Source organism: Musca domestica, unplaced genomic scaffold, assembly GCF_030504385.1.
Source record: "Musca domestica strain aabys unplaced genomic scaffold, Musca_domestica.polishedcontigs.V.1.1 131, whole genome shotgun sequence".
Classification (NCBI taxonomy): domain Eukaryota; kingdom Metazoa; phylum Arthropoda; class Insecta; order Diptera; family Muscidae; genus Musca; species Musca domestica.
The window spans coordinates 673,696-696,050 of NW_026712174.1; the positions used below are offsets into that span (position 1 = coordinate 673,696).

At 32.6% G+C, this 22,355-nt stretch overlaps 1 protein-coding gene across 1 annotated transcript; it reads right to left on the reverse strand.

Annotated features, from left to right (window-relative positions):
• Positions 1-12,658: 12,658 nt before the first annotated feature.
• On the reverse strand, positions 12,659-14,504 carry LOC131800924 (caspase-like). The gene has a single exon (XM_059118790.1). The coding sequence runs from the start codon at positions 14,336-14,338 to the stop codon at positions 13,325-13,327; it is 1,014 nt and encodes a 337-aa protein (XP_058974773.1). The 5' UTR covers positions 14,339-14,504; the 3' UTR covers positions 12,659-13,324.
• Positions 14,505-22,355: the final 7,851 nt, after the last annotated feature.

The following is a 22,355-nucleotide window of genomic DNA, read 5'->3' on the forward strand; positions in this document are numbered from 1 at the left end:
CTAGTTGATTGGTTTATCTTGTTGTTGTTACGGGGGGTTGTCTGAAACCATGTGTTAAAAATGTGTGTGCCTGCGTTATGTGCCTATGCCCGTATTCATTGCATTTGCAATTTTCGGAATCCGGACAACGCATGTTGTAATTCCTCAAAAATGATAAGCTATTTTTTCTTTTAAGTTTTTTTGGATCTTCTACGATATTTAACAATTTAAGAAAATATACTAAACAAGTACATTGAAATACTTATCAAAAGATGTATACATAAATATATATACATATTCGTGTAATTTTGTTTGAAAATTGTAAGCATGAGGTTAATAAAAATAAAATGTATTTGCGAGGAAAAATAAATTTAAAGAGCAAATATTATGTAATCAACTAAGATACAACTAAGAGGAGATGCTACATGATCTAATTCACGAGAGGTCGATATGCGGAAAACTAACAAACCCTTAGGTTCCTCGGTTAATACTAAGGATGTGGTGAATGGTATGATGATAAATCATGCGATACTCTCCTAAGTTGGGATTAGAAGGCAACAAGACAAGATCGCAGAGGCAGTGTGACCATTTTAGCGTTTTTGCCACTAAATTGAGCATTATTTTTTTGGCATAATACACTTGTGCAAGGCAACATAACAACCTGAGCGATTAGAAAATAAAATCCTGCATTAAAGTTATCAAAAAAAATTAATGCTGGTAGATTTTAAGATATGGACATGGTAGAAGAATACAGGTAGTCGCATCGACACAGCTGCTGGGACAATGTAATGTCTCATATCAATGTTCTCAAGCGTTGATGCATATACATATATTTTTCTACCATAGATATGGACCTGGCGTATTTAAATAATACGGACGTACTAAAAATTTTACCATAGTAGGGAAGTTGAACATTAGTGTACGCTATCTCGAATTTTAGGCAACGCTGCAAGAACCGAACTTTCTTATTTTGTTATGTCGTTTCTGGTTTTACTATTTAGTAATGCAGGAGTTAAAGAGGTTTGATCGAACCTCGACATTTTCAGTTGCATGAACCTCTGTGGCGTTTCTACTGCACTTGATTCTCTCTCTGGAAAAACGACTCAATTCCCCACTCATATTTGTTCATTGTTCAAATCATATAATTTTTACAACAATAATAAAATATGTCCCATCCCTAACAAATGAGAACAGTTATAGAAAAAATAAATTATGACATTTAAAAGTTTAAAATAGAAAAATGTTATGAATTGAATTTTTTTCAGGAAGACTCAAAAATTGTAAATGAAAATGTGTATGTATATATGTATTTGAATGTATATGTATTTGAACAAAAAATAATGAATTTTGCGAATGTCTGTATCAGTAACATATTTTGAAATGTCTCTCTTCTATATAGTTAAAAATTGTAAATATATTGAAAATATCAATATTTTCTGAAAATTTGGGAAACATAAATAAAAAGTATATATACAGGCATATCACAAAATCGTATTGAAATGGTTTGATTTTCGCAATTCAAATCGTACGATTTTGTTTTGCCTTCTTCAGATTTCGTACGATTTGGTGAACTACGAATTCAGTGTTAATATGGCAACATTAAATATTCAATATGGTAATATTAGGGGAATGAAAGAACAAATAAATGAGGAATCAAAACAAAACACATGATTAGAAAACATGGTAGAAGTATAACTTCTGAACATGGCCCAATTATTAGGTCGTCCGATTAGCCCAGCTGATGTCACCCATTCTGTCAAAATACATTTGTTTATATCTGGAATTCGCTGCAAAATATGACAAACTGTCATCAAAGAATTTTTACAGTTATGCTGAGAATATTGCTATACACAATTCGAATTTGATTTTCTAATTCTGCACAATTTGCTTCTCGTGATTTTAAATATTACAAGTAAAAAATGAAAGTCTGCAAGGTTTGCCAAAACGAAAAAAAGGTTTGAAGGGCAATGTTATTTTTTTCTCCGTTCCAAAGGACGTAGACGCAAGAGCCATACCATGGTAGAAGAATATAGGTAGACGCGTCGACACAGCTGCTGTGACAATGAACTGTCAAACCAATTTTGTAACTGAAAATGTTGAATTATAAATCATTTTATGAAAAATTATTATATTAGGTTCATTTCATTATTTTGTGTGCCTGTCCTAAAACATTAATTAATGATTAATTGATTAAACAGCATTCCACGATACATATTTTAAGAAACATTTTTGTACAAAATTCTTTTTTGTGTGCTCTTTTTGTTTTGTTTTTTGTCTTTGTTTCAGTTTATTTAGGCATGTCACAAGAATGAATTCGCGCCAGAGGAATGGAATGAAAAGATTCTCTTTTAAATAATGGAATGAAAAGATTCTCTTTAAATAAACAAGAGACACTTGTTGCAAATCAGTTTAAATAATTCTGAAAGAAAGCGGACATGGGCATAAGTGTTGTATTTTAATCATAGTCCAGATTTGCTCATTTTCACTCGGGAACGAACATGCTCGCGAGAAGGATTGCCCAAAGAGTGGGAGTTTTAAAGGAATCTATTCTTTACACTTTTTTGTGTTGCTCCAGAGTCCTGTTCGAAAGATTAGAGTGGGAGCAGCAAGAATTTTCTCTAAGAGTGAAAATGAGTAGAAATATTTCTTTAAATTTCAAAGAAGATATTTGACGTGATAATAATAATCAAATATAGTAAAATCCGTGGTACAATAAGGAGGTAAAACAGCTTCGTTAAACTACATAAGTACAGCCCTAAGGCTATACCCGCTTCCTGTCAAATTTCCATGTTTTAAATTATTCAATATTTTTCCTCATTTTTAAAATCAGTTAAACAGCGGAACAATGAATTAAATGCCTGAATTTTCTTTCAAAAATATGATCTTAACAGTTCAATCTTTCAATTTCATGGTGAAAATGGTTAATGTCTTCAATGCGCGCCCGCAATGAATGCTTCTCCCATTCATTGATTTTGAAAATATTTTGTTTTTTTTTTTTTTCAAAACAATAAATACATACACAAAATTGGCAGAAGACGGGCACACTTAGAAAAAAATTGTAACCAGCTGGTAGCTTTACCTTACCTTTTTATTGTACCATGGTAAAATCTAATAATTAATTAGAATAATAGGAGAAGAATATGATTAATTTTCCATTTACAGAGATTCAACAGCGAGCGCTAGAGAACGAACTGGAGAGAAAGCACCACAAAACGTACTACTTTGTGCACCAATGGTGTAACAGCAAACGGGGTGTAACAGCAAACTGTTGCTCTGTACTGTAAAAGAGTGGGGTGAGGGGGTGTGATCACAACAATAATTTTTAAGGTATATGCGTCACAAACGTCCTATGCCCAAATCCAATGCTACCAGCTTAAAACCCACCTGCTTTCAGCCGAAAGTGCTTAATCTCGGATAACTTCCAGATGGTTCCCTTGTTATACCTCCACCTTGGAAAGGAGGGTATTCCATTCGTAACATCCCTAAATATACGTCGTAGATCCCATGGTACAATGAAGAGAAGATAGGCCAACTTTGAAAAAATTGCAAGTATAGAGGCCTACTTGTTTGGCTTGTAATGTCAGAAATGGTATCAAAACAATAACAAAATCAAACAACTTGTTGCATTTATTTTGAATAAATAATTGAAAACCGCGAAAACTGAATGAAAGGTCAATACTTCTTTTCAAAACCAGGTTCTATATATCTCTAAAGGATTATTTCGCTACAAAAACTCTAGATTTTTTCGATACATACGATGAAATAAACATTTTGAAAACATCCGAATTTGAATGTTTTCTGAACAAATTTTTTGTTATTGAAAATAAAACACATACATAAACAAATAAAGATGACATATTAAGCCAAGAAAATAAAAAAATTGAAATCATATGGTATCATAGCCCTACCTTTATATCATTGTACCATGGTAGATCCCATTACGTACATATATTCATAATCAGCATAAAATTCTAAATCAATTTAACGATGTCCGTCTGTCTGTTGAAAACACGATACAGCCCATATTATTTGACGTAGAGCGTCAAAATTTAGTAGAACATTTTTTATTGTATCTACGATGGTTGATATTGAAAATAAGATATATCGGTCCACGTTTTGGTATAGTCCCCATGTAACGGTACCTCCCGATATTCGGTATTTTGATGATTTTTGCCACTTTTTTTCAGGGATTTGTCTAAAAGTAGGTATTTGTTGGTCATAATAGGTTCTAGCTCCGGTGGCGAAACATTGTAGGTCCCCGCTTTGGTATAGCTTCCATATAACGGTACTTGCCGATATTCGGTATTTTGGTGATTTTTTTTTCCCACATTTCGCGGATTTGTCTAAAAATTGGAATTAGTTGGTCATAATAGGTTCTAGCTCCGTTGGCGAAACATTGTATATATAGGTCCACGTTTTTGTATATATATATATATATATATATATATATATATATATATATATATATATATATATATATATATATATACTAGCTGAACCCGGTGCGCTTCGCTACCCCTTTTGATTTATATGCATTCAAAATTTTATTTACGAATATATGTTGGATAAAGAAAATCAAATTTAAAAATTAAAAAAAAAAAAAATATATTGCACTAATTTAATGCGTTAATAAACAAAATCATTACAAAAGCAGTAACATGACATGCATACACGAAGGGTTTGTCCTTTGGATTTATCTATTTCATAGCAAATACCAAGCGTGCAGGAAACTGCAATTTTTTTAAGTAGAGTGGCATTTCTATTGCTATTAGTGAATTCGAGATAGCAACTTACTTCGCCGTAATAAGCGTATTTCAAATAAATTGTTGTGTTGTTCTTTAGTATTAGCCTAAGGCGTTGTGGGTCAATGGTTCTTATTAAAATCATATCCCAATCTGATCCGATTTAAATATAATATTAAAAAAATTACTTTTACACCAAACTCCGCCACACCTTTCATATTTCATTGAAATTGGTGCGTCAAATATGTGAAATCGGCCGAGAATATATATATGGGAGCTATAATTTCCAATTAATTTATCACATTTATTATTATAACCAAATTCCGTCACACATTCTGAATTTCATTGGAATCGGTCATATATATCGTGTTTGGTGCATAATATGTATGAAATCGGCCTCAACTGATTTCAATATAATTTGGCAATTTTTTCTGGTGCCAGATTTTGTCTCTCTCGCTTTGGGTGCATCAAATATGTGAAATCGGCTGAGCATATATATGGGAGCTATAATCAAATCTGAGCGTATTTGAATATAATTTGTCAAATTTATTTTTGTACCAAATTTAGCCACTCATGCCGAATTTCGTTGGAATCGGAAATACGTATCGTGTTTTGTGCATCAAATATGTGAAATCGGCGGAAAATATATATGGAAGCTATATCCAAATCTGAACCGATTTTAATATAATTTGACTAATTTATTTTATAATCAAAATCCCGTTACATATTCCAAATTTCTTTGGAATCGAACATACATATCGTGTATGGTGCATAAATCGGTAGAAAATATATATGAGAGCTATATCCAAATCGGAACCGATTTTAATATAATTTGACAAATGTATATTTGTTTTAATTTCCACTACACATTCCAAATTTCTTTGAAATTAGAGATACATAGCGTGTTTGGTGCATCAAATACATGAAATCGGTCGAAAGTATATATGGGAGCTATATCCAAATCTGAACCGATTTCAATTTAATTTGAAAAATTCATTTTGTCTCCCAATTCCGTTACTTATTTTAAATTTCATTACAATTGGAAATACATGTCGTGTTTGGTCCACCAAATACATGAAATCGGCCGAAAATGTATATGGGAGCTATATCCAAATCTGAACCGATTTCAATATAATTTGGGAAATCATTTTTTTAGACAAAATCTATCACACGTTTCAAATTTCATTGAAATTGGGGATACATAGCGTGTTTGGTGCATCAAATGCTTGAAATCGGCCGAAAATATATATGGGAGCTATATCTAAATCTGAACCGATTTCAATATAATTTGACTAATTTATTTTCTAATCAAAATCCCGTTACATATTCCAAATTTCCTTGGAATCGAACATACATATCGTGTATGTTGCATAAAATACATGAAATCGGTCGAAAATATATATGAGAGCTATATCCAAATCTGAATCGATTTTAATATAATTTGACAAATGTATATTTGTTTTAATTTCCGCTACACATTTCAAATTTCATTGAAATTAGAGATACATAGCGTGTTTGGTGCATCAAATACATGAAATCGGTCGAAAATATATATGGGAGCTATATCCAAATCTGAACCGATTTCAATTTAATTTGAAAAATTCATTTTGTCTCCCAATTCCGTTACTTATTTTAAATTTCATTACAATTGGAAATACATGTCGTGTTTGGTCCACCAAATACATGAAATCGGCCGAAAATGTATATGGGAGCTATATCCAAATCTGAACCGATTTCAATATAATTTGGGAAATCATTTTTTTAGACAAAATCTATCACACGTTTCAAATTTCATTGAAATTGGCGATACATAGCGTGTTTGGTGCATCAAATGCTTGAAATCGGCCGAAAATATATATGGGAGCTATATCTAAATCTGAACCGATTTCAATATAATTTGACAAATTTATTTTCGGATTAAATGCCGTCACACATTCCAAATTTCATTGGAATCGAACATTCATATTGCGTTTGAGGCATCAAATGAACGAAATCGGTCGAAATATATATATGGGAGCTATATCTAAATCTGAACCGATTACAATATAATTTGGTAAACTTATTTTTGTTCCAAATTCCGTTACGTATTCCAAATTTGGAGACTGTATCTTCAACCAATCAATAGATATGTGCATATAAAATCTAAATTTTTGGGAGGTACCTCCGATTCTGATGCTATATCTCCAGTTCCAAGTGGAAATTCAAAAATGTATATAGCCTATGTTACTTTCAGGCGATGTTGCAGTATATATGGAAATTTTCAGGAAAATCTATTCAGCGGTTTTCGAGTCCATAAATTACAAACAAACAAACAAACAAACAAACAAACAAACATACAAACATTTTCCTCTTTTATAGATATAGATATATATATATATAAAAGAGGAAAATGTTTGTATGTTTGTTTGTTTGTTTGTTTGTTTGTTTGTTTGTAATTTATGGACTCGAAAACCGCTGAATAGATTTTCCTGAAAATTTCCATATATACTGCAACATCGCCTGAAAGTAACATAGGCTATATACATTTTTGAATTTCCACTTGGAACTGGAGATATAGCATCAGAATCGGAGGTACCTCCCAAAAATTTAGATTTTATATGCACATATCTATTGATTGGTTGAAGATACAGTCTCCAAATTTGGAATACGTAACGGAATTTGGAACAAAAATAAGTTTACCAAATTATATTGTAATCGGTTCAGATTTAGATATAGCTCCCATATATATATTTCGACCGATTTCGTTCATTTGATGCCTCAAACGCAATATGAATGTTCGATTCCAATGAAATTTGGAATGTGTGACGGCATTTAATCCGAAAATAAATTTGTCAAATTATATTGAAATCGGTTCAGATTTAGATATAGCTCCCATATATATTTTCGGCCGATTTCAAGCATTTGATGCACCAAACACGCTATGTATCGCCAATTTCAATGAAATTTGAAACGTGTGATAGATTTTGTCTAAAAAAATGATTTCCCAAATTATATTGAAATCGGTTCAGATTTGGATATAGCTCCCATATACATTTTCGGCCGATTTCATGTATTTGGTGGACCAAACACGACATGTATTTCCAATTGTAATGAAATTTAAAATAAGTAACGGAATTGGGAGACAAAATGAATTTTTCAAATTAAATTGAAATCGGTTCAGATTTGGATATAGCTCCCATATATATTTTCGACCGATTTCATGTATTTGATGCACCAAACACGCTATGTATCTCTAATTTCAATGAAATTTGAAATGTGTAGCGGAAATTAAAACAAATATACATTTGTCAAATTATATTAAAATCGATTCAGATTTGGATATAGCTCTCATATATATTTTCGACCGATTTCATGTATTTTATGCAACATACACGATATGTATGTTCGATTCCAAGGAAATTTGGAATATGTAACGGGATTTTGATTAGAAAATAAATTAGTCAAATTATATTGAAATCGGTTCAGATTTAGATATAGCTCCCATATATATTTTCGGCCGATTTCAAGCATTTGATGCACCAAACACGCTATGTATCCCCAATTTCAATGAAATTTGAAACGTGTGATAGATTTTGTCTAAAAAAATGATTTCCCAAATTATATTGAAATCGGTTCAGATTTGGATATAGCTCCCATATACATTTTCGGCCGATTTCATGTATTTGGTGGACCAAACACGACATGTATTTCCAATTGTAATGAAATTTAAAATAAGTAACGGAATTGGGAGACAAAATGAATTTTTCAAATTAAATTGAAATCGGTTCAGATTTGGATATAGCTCCCATATATACTTTCGACCGATTTCATGTATTTGATGCACCAAACACGCTATGTATCTCTAATTTCAAAGAAATTTGGAATGTGTAGTGGAAATTAAAACAAATATACATTTGTCAAATTATATTAAAATCGGTTCCGATTTGGATATAGCTCTCATATATATTTTCTACCGATTTATGCACCATACACGATATGTATGTTCGATTCCAAAGAAATTTGGAATATGTAACGGGATTTTGATTATAAAATAAATTAGTCAAATTATATTAAAATCGGTTCAGATTTGGATATAGCTTCCATATATATTTTCCGCCGATTTCACATATTTGATGCACAAAACACGATACGTATTTCCGATTCCAACGAAATTCGGCATGAGTGGCTAAATTTGGTACAAAAATAAATTTGACAAATTATATTCAAATACGCTCAGATTTGATTATAGCTCCCATATATATGCTCAGCCGATTTCACATATTTGATGCACCCAAAGCGAGAGAGACAAAATCTGGCACCAGAAAAAATTGCCAAATTATATTGAAATCAGTTGAGGCCGATTTCATACATATTATGCACCAAACACGATATATATGACCGATTCCAATGAAATTCAGAATGTGTGACGGAATTTGGTTATAATAATAAATGTGATAAATTAATTGGAAATTATAGCTCCCATATATATATATTCTCGGCCGATTTCACATATTTGACGCACCAATTTCAATGAAATATGAAAGGTGTGGCGGAGTTTGGTGTAAAAGTAATTTTTTTAATATTATATTTAAATCGGATCAGATTGGGATATGATTTTAATAAGAACCATTGACCCACAACGCCTTAGGCTAATACTAAAGAACAACACAACAATTTATTTGAAATACGCTTATTACGGCGAAGTAAGTTGCTATCTCGAATTCACTAATAGCAATAGAAATGCCACTCTACTTAAAAAAATTGCAGTTTCCTGCACGCTTGGTATTTGCTATGAAATAGATAAATCCAAAGGACAAACCCTTCGTGTATGCATGTCATGTTACTGCTTTTGTAATGATTTTGTTTATTAACGCATTAAATTAGTGCAATATATTTTTTTTTTTTTTAATTTTTAAATTTGATTTTCTTTATCCAACATATATTCGTAAATAAAATTTTGAATGCATATAAAATCAAAAGGGGTAGCGAAGCGCACCGGGTTCAGCTAGTATATATATATATATATATATATTTTCCCACGAATATGTCTAAAAATTGGTATTTGTGGGTTATAATTAGTTCTAATGTTTCCATACCCTAAGATGAGGAAAAAAAGTTCGGCCCGTCCGAACTTAATGTTTTTTTACTTGTTTGGTTTAACTTACTCCATTTATCACATTGAGCTTGCATCCAGCCTCGGCTATTGTGTCTTATATATGTAGTTGCGTCAAGGTATTTCTTCTTGGCTTTTAGCACTCCTTAGATAAAAACTTTTACCCTCTCCAAGAATCTTTTTGAATGACATTTTCGCATGTTAATGTGCCAACTCCACCACCTCATTGTTATTTGCCCTGCGTCCACAGTGAAAGAAGGTCTGTCCTGTGTCATCAATATCTTCCGTAGGTATTTTTCCCTATTCGGATGTTAAACATACCCAGAGGAGAAATTCTCCAGTCCAGTCCGGGGGTCCGCTACTTAAATATTATCAAATTTTTTGAAAAACGTTGATTTGCGTAGTCGTTGTCGGACTTACCCAGAGGATAAAATCACAAGCCTCCGACCAAAGCTCGTCTAATTAAAAAGTATCAAATTATATCTTGCATATTGTTCTAACAAAAAACGAAATTAGCTGTTTTGTTATGCTTGTATAAGAATAATTGTTTTACAATACCTAAAAAATCATTTGTTTTATTTACCATTGTTATTATATGACTAAAATCTATAAAATTCATTACAGTTTAATGCTTATAATCAGCATGTCAAATAATTGCAAAGGAGGAATGTAAAAATATGTTACAGTTTTAAGTTCAATTATATCAATAATAATATTGTCAATTGCAATAAGGACACCACCACGTTTTTGCAAAATCCATCGTCTTTAAATATTTGACATTTCGAACATAGAATTTCACTTTTTAATATGGATATTTGTTACCAAGTCTTCAACTAGTAAATAATGGACAGAAGTCGGACGAGCCAACTGTATACCTTAGACCACAATGAACATTAAGAAAATCTACCCAAACAAATAAACTTTTATATTGGGAATTTACGTGAAATAAGTAAACATAAAATCAGAGGGAAATCTATTTGATTCATATCTGAATCAATTTCGACAACATTGACAATTGTACGTCCAGACCCTGCTGACCGAGATGGCGTCCTCCCTTTTCGTAGGGATCGCGTACTCATCACGATCCGCATCATGAAAATAATTGAGTAGGCAATAGAAAACCTGCTACAGAATCTACTGCATCAGATAATTTACAAAACAATACAACGTACATATCTTAGTCATTTAAAAATAAAATTATTCTAATAATTTTATGATTTCTAAATTCATACTAAAATCAACATTATAGTGAACTGAATTAAAATCAACACACATTGAATAATTCGTCAGGTGAAAATCGGTGAATAATATTTGATAGTATCTACAGGGTTGCCCATATTCGACGGACCCATCTGCCAACGCCGCGTTTGAAGCGTCAGTCCAAGCAGATTTTTACCATTTACCTATACACGCCACGCGACCGCTCTGAAATAGTTGAAATTTACATTCAACAGAAGAAGTCAATTGTGAAAACTCAACGTGCTTTTAAAACATTAAAAAATGTGAGAAGTGAGCCTTCTAAGGGACCGTAAATAAGCAAAATTGCCGTTTTTACGCCACTGAAAATCCTCAGGAGATTCAAGAAGTGCCTCTTCATGACGAAAAAGTCACAGTTTCGTGCGGCGTTAGTGCGAAAACGGTCATTGGGCCGTTTTTTTTTCCAAAATGAAAATGGCCATGCTGTTACCATCAATCAGGAGCGTTATCGCGACATGATGACCAATTTTGTGATGCCAATTATTCGTCGAAAACGTATGAGGCAGTTTTGGTTTAAACAAGACGGCGCTCCACCGCACACAAGTCGCATAACAAAACATGGGTCCGTCGAATATAGGCAACCCTGTACTAGATCTAAAACGAACATTAATTCTAATATTCATTGAGTTCAACATAATACGTCTGTTTTTTAGTGTAGACAATCTGACTAACTTTAGCCTGCTATTATAAGAAGGCAAAAGAAAAAATAGCTAAACCATTGCAGATCTCTCAAAGCAAAAATTGTTTTTACACTGATATAATATAGGTCTAACAAGAAACATAAATGTTTTGTTATATATAGATCAGAAAATTCTTTGGCTATTCGTTTTACAGAACTTAAAACACCATTTGCTTTATTTATCATTGTTTTTCCATGATTATTTAAAATTTAATTTTGGATCCATCAAATTATTTTAAAAAATAACTTCTATGACAAAAAACATTTTTCACCCCCTGGTAAACATTACCATCGTTCTCCACTAATAAACAAACGTTGTTTTATAAAAACAACAATAAAGGGGTAAAGCCTGACCATTTTACAACAACAAAATACTGCGGTATCCCGAACAAACAACCAACACTGTTCTATTAATAGACAAGTCACGGTCGACGAAGTGGTTTTTGTTGTAACAGACAAAACCAACTTACATGGTTATGCTACTTCGTTCAGGTTGAACGAAAGCATAACAAGTGGAGAAAGATGTAAATGTTTATAAGTGCTATACAACAAAAGAATAATAGTGGATGAAAATGGACAATTGTCAAATATTTAGACGAAATACCAAAGAAATTCCTTTGATTCCTCTTCTAACAAATTTGCAGCGTTGCGCTACTAAATACAATTTGTTTTAAAACAACAACAATGATATCTAGCCTGATTAATTTGACACAACAGAATAAATGCTAACACTGTTTTTGTTTTAGTTGTCCACCTTACAGACCTTATATGGATAATGAAAAATGTAAAATCCAAATACTGATAACCTTAGTTGCATTCAACTTTTTCATCGTCGCAATGTCAACTTGAGTCATTAAAGGAAACTACATTTTCCATATATGGTACTCATTGAGGATAAACAATTTGGTATTTTGGGATACATATTATTTTATTTATTGTATTGTAAAAATATTCCATAAGTACCAAAATTAATACATATTTGCGCATATAGTCTATAATTGCTTCAATACTAAAAAAGATTCGCATATAAAAACATGGCAGCATGATTTGTGGTTCATTATATGTGGCTATGATAATAAGTATTTTAAAAGACAAAAAAAATTGGATATTAAACTTTATAGATTTTAATAAAAACTATTTATTTTTTTTAAGTGAAACTAATATAAGAATATAATAGCATATAGATATTTAGTGATTTATCACACTAATTCATCAATTATTGAGAGTCTAACACATATACATTGGTTATGATCTCTAAAGAATGCATAGATTTATCGAGTACCACAATTTGAGAATTTTAGAGATATGGATGGAAGCGTTTATTTAAATGAAATAATTTAAGAAAGTAAGATTTATTGGATATTTGTAAAGTGGGACATCAGTCATACAATTTCACAAGATGTTATATACCTACGAATATTATGATTTATAAAAAACATGCGAATTTTTAAATTTGGTTATAAATATGAGTAATAAGAAATTTTATGATATAAAAACCAGAGTTTCAAAACTGTTGTCTATTCTATCACATTTACCAGAATGAATCCACACTTTTATTTCTGGTATACGGTGGATTTAAACTCTTGCTGCTGGTGGTAATTGATTCTTTTCAGAAAAACGTAGTATTCGCGTAAGCATTGTCGTTATACATGGAATCTGCTTCTGTTGGTGCATATCTGGTGTATCTGGGGTGCATGACTCAAAATCAACGGCAACACGTTGACAAACAAACGTAAGCAATGTAAGTATATCGTACCGTTTACCGTTGGCAGTTAGCTCAGCACACAAAGATTGCATAAACCAGGATCCTCTGGTTGTATTACGCCATGAGTAAAACCCTGGTATCGTTGAGTATGCAATAAGGAAATCTGCATGCACCGGTATTTTATAACTCATTGATGACTCACCATCAGTTTGAGTCACTGCACGTTTCATAGTGACACCGGGGTCCAAACGATCACCTTGACAAGCTTGAATAAAGAATAATTTTGGCTTTCCAGCTAATGTGGGACAGTGTTGTGCTGTGAAATAACTCCAAATACTGTCCAATTTGTACTGCGTATCTTTAGCATAAATATAGCCCAATTCTCCGTGCGAAAGAATGGTCACCAAAATACAATCGTTATTGGTGTGATCCTGGCTAGCTGCCCATTCAACCTGACGCATAAGTTCTTTTAGTGTAAAATCTTTATAAATCTGAACATCAAAATCTAGTTGTTTGAGACATCGAGCCAAATTATCACAATCGACGTTTGTGCCTGATCTTGATTTGAGTGATTGCACAGTGAAATGTTCATGATTAAAAATCATGGCAAGCCCCCGGTTTTTATGACGCATATTGTACTCAACTGCATGACGGTCAGTCGGCATCCTGGCAGTATAATTTGATGTAGACGATGTACCGAAACCTTTGTTCGCTAATTGGGCTATTGCACCCTGCTGCATCTGGTGTTGATTTCCAGCATTGTTATAGCCGCCACCATAATAGCTTGTCGATGTTGAACCCAATGATCCGAATGCATCGGGAAAATCCTCTGTGTTAGTAGAGCGATTAACAAAATCTCCAGTTTGTTCCTCCGATTGAGCCATTTTTTTAATGCAATATAATATATCTAGAGTTTTCTGTTTTTGGAAATTGCACTCAATATCTTTGTTCCTTTGTGCACTTTTGTCCGTTTGAAATACGCGTTTGTCGTGAATTTATTTTGCGTTGATTGTTTTGTTCTCGATCAAGCCATAATGTCGCTGCAGTAGAATGTGAGCGCCGTCAACTTTTATATCAATCGGCGGCTCTTCTTTGCTTTAACAGGTTTGCAAATATAAGAGGTGTCACTTGAAAACTTAATCGGCTGGAAAAGCATTTAAACAAAATAAGAAATGGAATCGCATGAAACAATATATTATTAAAAGAAACACAGGATTGATAAAAATATTAAAGAAAATAATTTATTATTAATTCATTTTTAAGAACAATTTTAATAATTATTTTACATTCATTTTTTCTTTTTATTTGCTCTCCATCAACAGAAAAATGGCACACTTACAAAAGGTAGAACAAAGCTACTCCATGGTAGAAGAATACAGGTAGTCGCATCGAAAAAGCTGCTGGGACAATGAACTGTCAAACCGATTATAACAACCTCAAATTTGCATCGTATCAAAAAAAAAAAAAAAAAAAAAAAATTTAATAATCTACTTAATTTTGATACAACATTTCAAAAATTTTGACATATCAATGTTATATGGTCAGGCAACGTTTGTTTATTAGTTGAGAACCATGGTATAATTATTACAGTTAACAGGAAGTCCCACCTGATTTGACTCTATAGTAATACTAGTGTCAAACTCGATATGACGTTGTACAAATTACTTTGTACATACTTTTGAGTGCGGTTGAGGCGCTGGGAAAAACTAGCAATAAACAATCAAAATGTACTGTACAGTAGTACTTAAGAAAAATATTTTCATAATAAAATTAGAATTGAATCAACAGCCAAACCATTCATTTGGTTTTCTTTTCTCATTCAGACGTTTTGTTATTTAATTCCATTTCTTGATATACAATAGGTATACCCATGGTACAATAAAGAGGTAAGGTAGAGCTACCAGCTGATTACAATTTTTTTCTAAGTGTGCCCGACTTCTGCCAATTTTGTGTATGTATTTATTGTTTTGAAAAATGAAAAAAAATATTTTCCCAAGCAATGATTGGAAGACACATAAATTGCGGCTCGCGCATTAAAGCTATTGACCAATATAGCCATGAAATTGAATGGTTAGGATCATATTTTTGAGAGAAAAATCCAGTAATTTCATTCATTCTTCGCGCTTGGAAAAATATGAAAAAAATTAAAACAATAATTTTGAATGAGTCTGACAGGAAGCGGACATAGCCTCAGGGCTGTATTTTTGTAGTTTTACGAAGCTGTCCTACCTCCTTATTGTACCATGGGTATACCCATTTTTGATATAAAATTTAACTGCAGGGCAATGTGAACACATTTTTTGTCTAATAATAGAAAAAATTGCCTGTACTAAACAAAACGCCAAAGGCGATGGTTCTGAAACTTTTTTTTGCGATTAAGGAGCAGCGACACCACGTTGGATAACATATTCGTATATTTCATGTTTCCTAAAATTGCAAAATGTAGAATACTTTTTGTATGTATGTTGTTTGGTTTCAACTTGAAAGGGACATTGCCTTTTCCACGATTTCTAGCAATTGCTTGAAGTGTGGAGAGATTAGGGCCAAAATCATTCAAGAGAATGATATTTTCTGATCTTTTCTTATATTGGAAAAAACCCGTGAAACAAGAATGGAATTTCAGGGATATTTCACAAGATTGAATCTAAATACAGTTACAGTTTTATCACAAAATTGTACAATTTGTTGCACATTTCATCGAAAATTTCCATTAATTTGCAACCAAATTTGAAATAATTTCAAATTATTGTATTTTTTATTCAAGACAATACACACACTTACGCAAAATGTGTGTATTTTTTTAATTTAATTTTCGACGCCCACATTGTAAAATTTTCACATAAATTGTATTGTCCTGCTATTTAGATTTAATCTTGAGGAATAACCCCAAAATTCCCTTCTTTTTTCGCGTATTTTCCCCAATTTAAGAATTTTGTTAAAAATGAAACATAAACCAAACCATCTGTAGCATATTTAAAAGTCTATTTTACACTATAAGACTCCAGCACAGAGTCGTATTTTTCTAGTTTCGTTGAAGTTTAACAACCTTTCTATTATATTCTGTTCTATTCTATTCTATTTTATTCTATTTTATTCTATTCTATTCTATGCTATTCTATTCTTTTCTATTATATTCTATTCTATTTTTAATGGCTTCAACTGAAAAAAGAATTCATTTGGGTTTGTATTTTAGGAACTTGTAGGGTATTCTACATCGCGGGCTTCAAAAAGGGCACAAATGTCCTCGCTCAATTCATACTTATTTTTATACCCATCACCATAGAATTAAATGTGTCATTCCGTTTGTAACACCTCTAAAAATTCGTTCTAGATACCACAAGGTATATATATTCATGATCAATTCTAAGTAGACTTAGCGGTTATTGATTACCTCCCAATACTCGGTATTTTGATTGTTTTAGCTACATTTTTTTTTTCTAGTTTTGTAATGGGTTCTAGCCTCGGTGCCAGAAGATTGAATGTGTCGGTGTAGGTTTTCCTATGACCCCAACATAAACCAAACCATCTGTAGCATATTTAAAAGTCTATTTGACACTATAAGACTCCAGCACAGAGTCGTATTTTTCTAGTTTCGTTGAAGTTGAACAACCTTTCTATTCTATTCTATACTATTCTGTTCTATTCTATTCTATGCTACTCTATTCTATTCTAAGTAGACTTAGCTGTTATTGACGTAAAGCTAGTTTGTATTGTGTCTAAGATGGTTAGTATTGAAAATGAGGTATATATATTCATGATCAATTCTAAGTAGACTTAGCGGTTGTTGACGTAAAGCTAGTTTGTAGAGTGTCTAAGATGGTTAGTATTGAAAATGAGGTATATCGGTCCACGTTTTGGTATAGCCCCCATATAACGGTAACTTCCAAAATTCTAAGTAGACTTAGCGGTTATTGGCGTAAAGCTTTAAAATTTGGCTCAATAGTTTTTATTGTTTCTAAGATGATTATTATTGAAAATGCGGTATATCGGCCCACGTTTTGGTTTAGCCCCAATATAACGGTACCTCCCAATATTCGGTATTTTGATTGTCTTAGCTACATTTTTTTCTAGTTTTGTAATGGGTTCTAGCCTCGGTGCCAGAAGATTGAATGTGTCGGTGTCGGTTTTCCTATGACCCCCATATAAAGCAGCTCCCGATAATTGGTATTTTAATTATATTAGACCCATTTTCCGAGGACTTGTGCCAAATTTGTAGCGGGTTCTACCTTCTGTGGCTAAGCATTGTCCAAGGTTTCCATATAAGGGTGCATACAGATATTCGATATTTTGATGGTCCTGGTCCTTTAATTGTATTTCCCAACCGATCCCACCAGTATTTGTAGATTAAATATAAAAAAACTGTTGAATCCATAAACTTTTATTAAGAAATGTTTTTTTTCCTAATGCTGGAGGGTATTAGAAATTCGTCCGTACTTAAAGTTTTTTTACTTGTTTACGTATCCATACACAAAATGATGTATCAAAAATCTAATACAGAGACAATTAATGTTGGAAAATAAGTGTTTATTCAACTTTTGCAAGGAAAATAATGTATCTTCCAATGTATTATCATGGTAAAATTAATAAGGTGAAGTCATTTCAAATAAGCGTATCCATCTCTGCATTTTCTGTAATTTTCCTTGTCAAATTTTACTTCATAGAAAATAGGTTTCCATTTCTTATTTGTGTATATACAATGGATTTATAAATATAAATTTTGACCATGAGATTTTGTCAAATGAAAATTTTGTAATTGCCTTACTTTAATTTTTTAATTCTTCCATGTGTATTTTCATGAGCAAATAAAATGTTAAGTTTTTCTGTAAATATGCTTTTTGTTAGTAGATTGTACACCGGATTAAAAATAAATTCGGTCGTGAGAAGATCTATTTTTGTATGGTAAATCTGGTTGCACAAATTCGAATTAAGAATTAAAATCTGATAATGTGGGTTAAGCCGGGTATTTTTATTTATCTAAATGCGCGATAATAAGATCTAGTACAGAATTGTATTTTTCATAGTTTGTCATGTCCTTTCTAATCCTGTATCTAGTTTATTTTTTGTACAGATTTATAAAGCCGCTACACTTAGGCCAAGATATCGTTAATAGTTATTGTATAGGCTTGTGCTTATACTCTGCCACAGAGGATACCTAGTAAAAATTTAGTAGTTGTTGGAGTTATTTTGTAGTACAACCTCCCTTTTGTTGTTTTGGCTGGGAAGCCAAAACTTATACACTTAGCACCATTTTGAAAATCTTAGAGTATAACCGGGCATATACATAGATCTCCCTTTGACACTGAGGAGGAAGCACAACCAAATAGTATAAAACAACAAACAACAAATAAAAACATTTTTTTTTGTTTGTTGTATTTTTATCCTGTTTTATTTCTAAACTGTTGTAGTCATGTTAGAATAACAAGGTAGCCCTTTCAGGCCAGCTGGTATTAATTTGATATGTCAAAAATTGTTGTAATTTGAATTCGTCTTTCATTTACACATAAAAAAGTTGTTGCATGATTTCAAAATTTAACAATTCAATTAATAGAAAATCGAGATGTTGCGTTTCTATAGAGTATGAGGGAAAAAGTGTATATTCAACATATGGTAGGCGTAGGTAATATAGATATCTAAAACTCGTGGAAGCAATTTCATAAAGGAGATAAACCGATACATGGAATTTCATCATCTTATTTGTTCGGATTTTTAGCTATGTTATACTATACAGCATTGGATTGCTTTGGGGAACAAAACATTCATCCCGTACTGACCTCAATGTCCAAATGTATAAAAGTTATCTATATATAAACGACTTCCTGCAAGTCTACTATACATTTCATAGCTGAGCAAACAATATGCCTGGACTCACAGTAGACTCAGCCCCTGTATCTTCTTCAATCTTTGATCCAAATCTTAAGTAAGCCTGTGGAGTAAAAAAAACATAAAGTACCTTTTAGGTAGCAGGTCACTATATTACTGAAAAAAACAAGAATGCTGACGATTTAGCAAAAGAAAAAAATGGCATACCACAGAACCACCACAAACCAAATTTTAAAGCATCAAAACTAATTGGTCGGATATCTTCTTGTAATAAATTTTTTAGCTGTTAAATATGAAATCAACGTTACCAAGACTGCATACTGATGAAGAGATAACAACGATTGGACATCTATTATCGCAAATGTCTCTCGTTGGCACGCTTGATACTACGCATTGTGGGTGACCACTCCATTTCCAGTCTCTACGATTTTCAATAATGTTGTATTAAACGTGCAAAAATCAAGTAGGAAGTTTCAAATGTTTTAATTTTTAAAAGAAAAAAATTTTTGAACATTTTTAATTAAATATTTTGAATTTATAAAACAATTTGCCCCAAATTTTGTACTTCAAATCAATTCGCCCTGTTTACAACTTTGACATATCAAGTTTCCAAAAAAGTTGCTTTGTTGTAATTTTCGCCTATGTTGCTACCTGGTATTTCTACCATGGTTGTAGTCTTTTGAAAAGTATGTCCCAAGGTAGATCTAACAGGTAACCGCATCGGCGAATTGCTACAACAAAGCAACTTTTGTGGTCCCCTCAAATGTCAAAATTGACATCTAAGGCGAAAAACATAGATTCGCCATGACATTTAAAGGTTGCGGCAAATTTGTTTCAACCAATCAGAAACGAGGTGTTTGTTTACATTTTATTTTGTGTGCCTCTCGTCGTAAACGAACTTCGCAATAAAGTTTTTATTGTAAAACAAATAAGAGTAAAATAAGTATTAATTGTAGTATTGCGATATTTTTTAAGCCAATAAACTTATAATGACTATATTTTACTGGTTTAAACCGAAAGTTTTCTGGAACTGCAAATGACAAGAGTCGAATTCTTGCATTACTTCCCGTGATGTGCTTTGGGAATCTTAGATGTTGAGGCTAACCTAATTCTTAAAGCTGCGCTCCATTCTAACCTCCTTCCTTCATTTTCTTTTAATTTTTTTTACTGGTTTCACTCTTAACTTGCTCTTAAATTATTTGAAATATTATAAAAAGGTACTTTTGGGGAAGACAACATAAACAAATTTGTTGTTGCATTCATTTAGGGCGAATTCTTCATTACAACAATTTGTTTTGACATTTAATGGTGCCGTCAGCTGGGCTGATGCGATTACCTAGTACATCTACCTTGGTATGTCCCATAGCCAAATATAATGAACAACAATTGATGTTGTCCTCGCTTTATATACGCACATTTATCTAGTATTGAAGAATCTAAGAATAAAAGTACATATATATTTATTTGGGTATTTATTGAATAGTTCTTTCAACGCAATAAAGCGAATAATATATGTCAGAATGTATCGTTGATGAATACCATACCTGGAAAATTTATTTTCCATAAATGAATCACGTTGACATTGAGGCGAACAAAAAACAAATGAAAAATAGTAAGTTAATCTGTATTTGGCGTTGTTCAAATTTCTATCTACATGCACTGCCATATAAGGCACTTTATAAATGGAAAAGTAACTGAAACAGTGTTGGATTTTATTTGTTGGGAAACCATAAATATTTTTATACCCTACAACACTATGTGTTGGGGGTATTATAAGCTTGATTGGGCCAAAAATAATGTAAAATCTCGAAATATTGATTTCTCACATAGGAAAGTATATATGGATCTTACTCTCTTTCCCCGAGCTGAGTCGATCTAGCTATGTATGGCCGTCCGTCCGTCCGTCCGTTTGTCTATGTTAATTTGTAATCATGCTATAGGTCGCAAATATGGCCCGATCCTCACGAAATTGAAAATGGAGGTGGGATCAGGGTCAGAATAAAACCGTATTCTTTTGGGGAATTGATCGCAAAATATTTAGGCGTTAAAATGTATAAAAACTGAAAATTTTCCTTATTTTCCAGTTACTCTACATGTCGAAATTCTTTGCAAATATAGATATTTTTTAAATGTAAATAATAACATAACAAAATTATTAAATATTTCAAAATGAAATGATCTGATAGGTGCAAAACAATTTGCCTCAAATTTTCTACAGGGTGAGATGAAAAAACTGCAACCAACTTCAGACTGCTGTAATTTCCAAGCCACTCGTCCGACAGTTGTTAAAATTATTCCAGTGAGAGCTCAAAAATGGCTCGTGAGCTGAACATATAGCAATATTCCATTCGGTATATATTGAAAGATGAACTCGAGGTAAAGCCATTGAAATTCCAAAAAGTGCAAGAACCTACATCGCAACAGAAAAAAAATAGACTCAAAAGAGCTAAAGAGTTGCTTCGCTTGGCCGAAAGTGGTGAATTGCCGAATTTGGTTTTCTCCGATGATAAAACATTTGTTATCCCGCAGTTTGTAAACAAGCAAAATTATCGTGTTTACTTGCCAAAGAGGGCAGTTGAAAACGTGCACCTACGCTTGGCCACCAAAACTCAAGCGCCGGCCATGGTGATGGTGTGGGCCGTTATAACAGCCAATGGTCGCTCTCCGCTAGTATTAATGGACAGTGGTATCAAAATAAATGCCGAATATTATCGTGAAAATATTCGCAAACACTTTGGCCGCAGACGTTGGACATTCCAACAGGACTCAGCACCATCGCTCTCAGCACGTGCCACCCAGGAATGGTTACAAAATGAGGTTCTGCGCTTCATTTCCAGCGCACAATGGCCACCAAAATCTCCGGATACCAATCCGTTGGAATATTATGTCTGGAGTGTTTTGGAAAGCAAAGTTGCCTCAAGCAAGCGCTTCGCCGGGAATGGATCAAAATACCGCAGAGCAACATTCGGGCAGCGTGTGACGGTTTCATTGGTCGTTTGATGGCCATAATTCGTTCCAAAGGTGACCAATTCGAACAAATCTAAACTTATTCTAAAATTTGATGCCATTTCCGATATTTTT

Bases quoted from the DNA above. Each gene is read 5' to 3' on its own strand.
- LOC131800924 (XM_059118790.1), bottom strand. From the start codon at position 14,338: ATGGCTCAATCGGAGGAACAAACTGGAGATTTTGTTAATCGCTCTACT.